Below are 1196 nucleotides of genomic sequence, written 5' to 3' on the forward strand. Positions count from 1 at the left end.
TGTTGTTGAGTTATATAAACAATTTGTAAAAGACTGGGATACAACAAAGAAGATTTAGGTTCTAGTAACAGACAATGCATGAAATTTGGTTTCAGCTGTTAATCAAAGTGGTTTTGCTCATATTCCGTGTTTGGCTCATAAACTGCAGTTGAGCATATTGCTTGGTTTTAAAGCCAGAAACGTCGTTTGTTAAATGTCGAAAAGCCATAGGACATTTTAAACATAGCCCTATCCACACAACTGAATTGCAGAATTGTAGTGATTAACCATTTTGTAAGCTACAGCAAGATGTTCCAACAAGATGTAACAGTACTTTTCTAATGCTGAAGAGTCTACTGCAGGCCAGAGAAGCAATAACCATCTACATGTCAGATGAAGAGAAGCAATATAAAGGTCCAAAACCGTTCGATTCTGATTGGGAAAAGATTTCAAAATACATCAATGTTTTGGATTTATTCTGTCAGGCTATGGTCCTTCTTGGCAGTGAAAAATATGTGTTGTGTAGCTGTGTATTGCCACTGTTAATGTCTTTGACAAAACACATGACTGTAAATGATGATGATCCAGGTTATATAGTCAGATTTCAGGCAGCATCTATTAATGACTTCTGCAAACGTGTAGCTGACATGAAAAGTATTGAAATATTACAGATTGCAACAACACTTGATCCACGATATAAAAACTTGAAGTGTTTATCAGACGATTCAAAAGAACAAACTTGGTTATTGGACAACAAATAGCAGCAGATGTTAATGATGATCAGTTGAAGACCAATGCACAAGATGATACTGACAGTGTCAGTAAAACTATATGTGAAGTGAATGAAAAGCGTATTAAGCTGAGGGAGTCTGACTCAGACTTAGAAGAGGATGTCAAAAACGCTTCTGATGAAGTACAGCGATATAAAATGGAGAAAAAAGTTGCTGAAGCAGTTTAATGAACATTGATATCCAAACTTGGCATTTTTTGCCAAGACTCTTCTGTGCATACCAGCTACCTCAGTTCCATGTGAATGGTTATTTAGCTCTGCTGATTACATTGTTAATATATATATATATATATATATATATATATCTACAATTTGAAAACTCCACTAGAATGGACGAAAGCGCTAATATATAATATATGATATATGATGTATAAAAACATGTAATATACAAATAAATGTCTGTAAATATAAAACCATCCGAATTTCT

At 34.1% G+C, this 1196-nt stretch overlaps 1 protein-coding gene across 1 annotated transcript; it reads left to right on the forward strand.

The window, feature by feature from the left end:
• The first annotated feature begins 320 nt into the window (after positions 1–320).
• On the forward strand, positions 321–740 carry LOC115227858. The gene has a single exon (XM_029798571.1). The coding sequence runs from the start codon at positions 321–323 to the stop codon at positions 738–740; it is 420 nt and encodes a 139-aa protein (XP_029654431.1).
• The last annotated feature ends 456 nt before the right edge of the window (positions 741–1196 follow it).

Source organism: Octopus sinensis, unplaced genomic scaffold (genome assembly GCF_006345805.1).
Source record: "Octopus sinensis unplaced genomic scaffold, ASM634580v1 Contig08045, whole genome shotgun sequence".
NCBI lineage: Eukaryota > Metazoa > Mollusca > Cephalopoda > Octopoda > Octopodidae > Octopus > Octopus sinensis.

Coding starts and splice junctions, on each gene's coding strand:
- LOC115227858 (XM_029798571.1), top strand. CDS start 321: ATGCTGAAGAGTCTACTGCAGGCCAGAGAAGCAATAACCATCTACATG.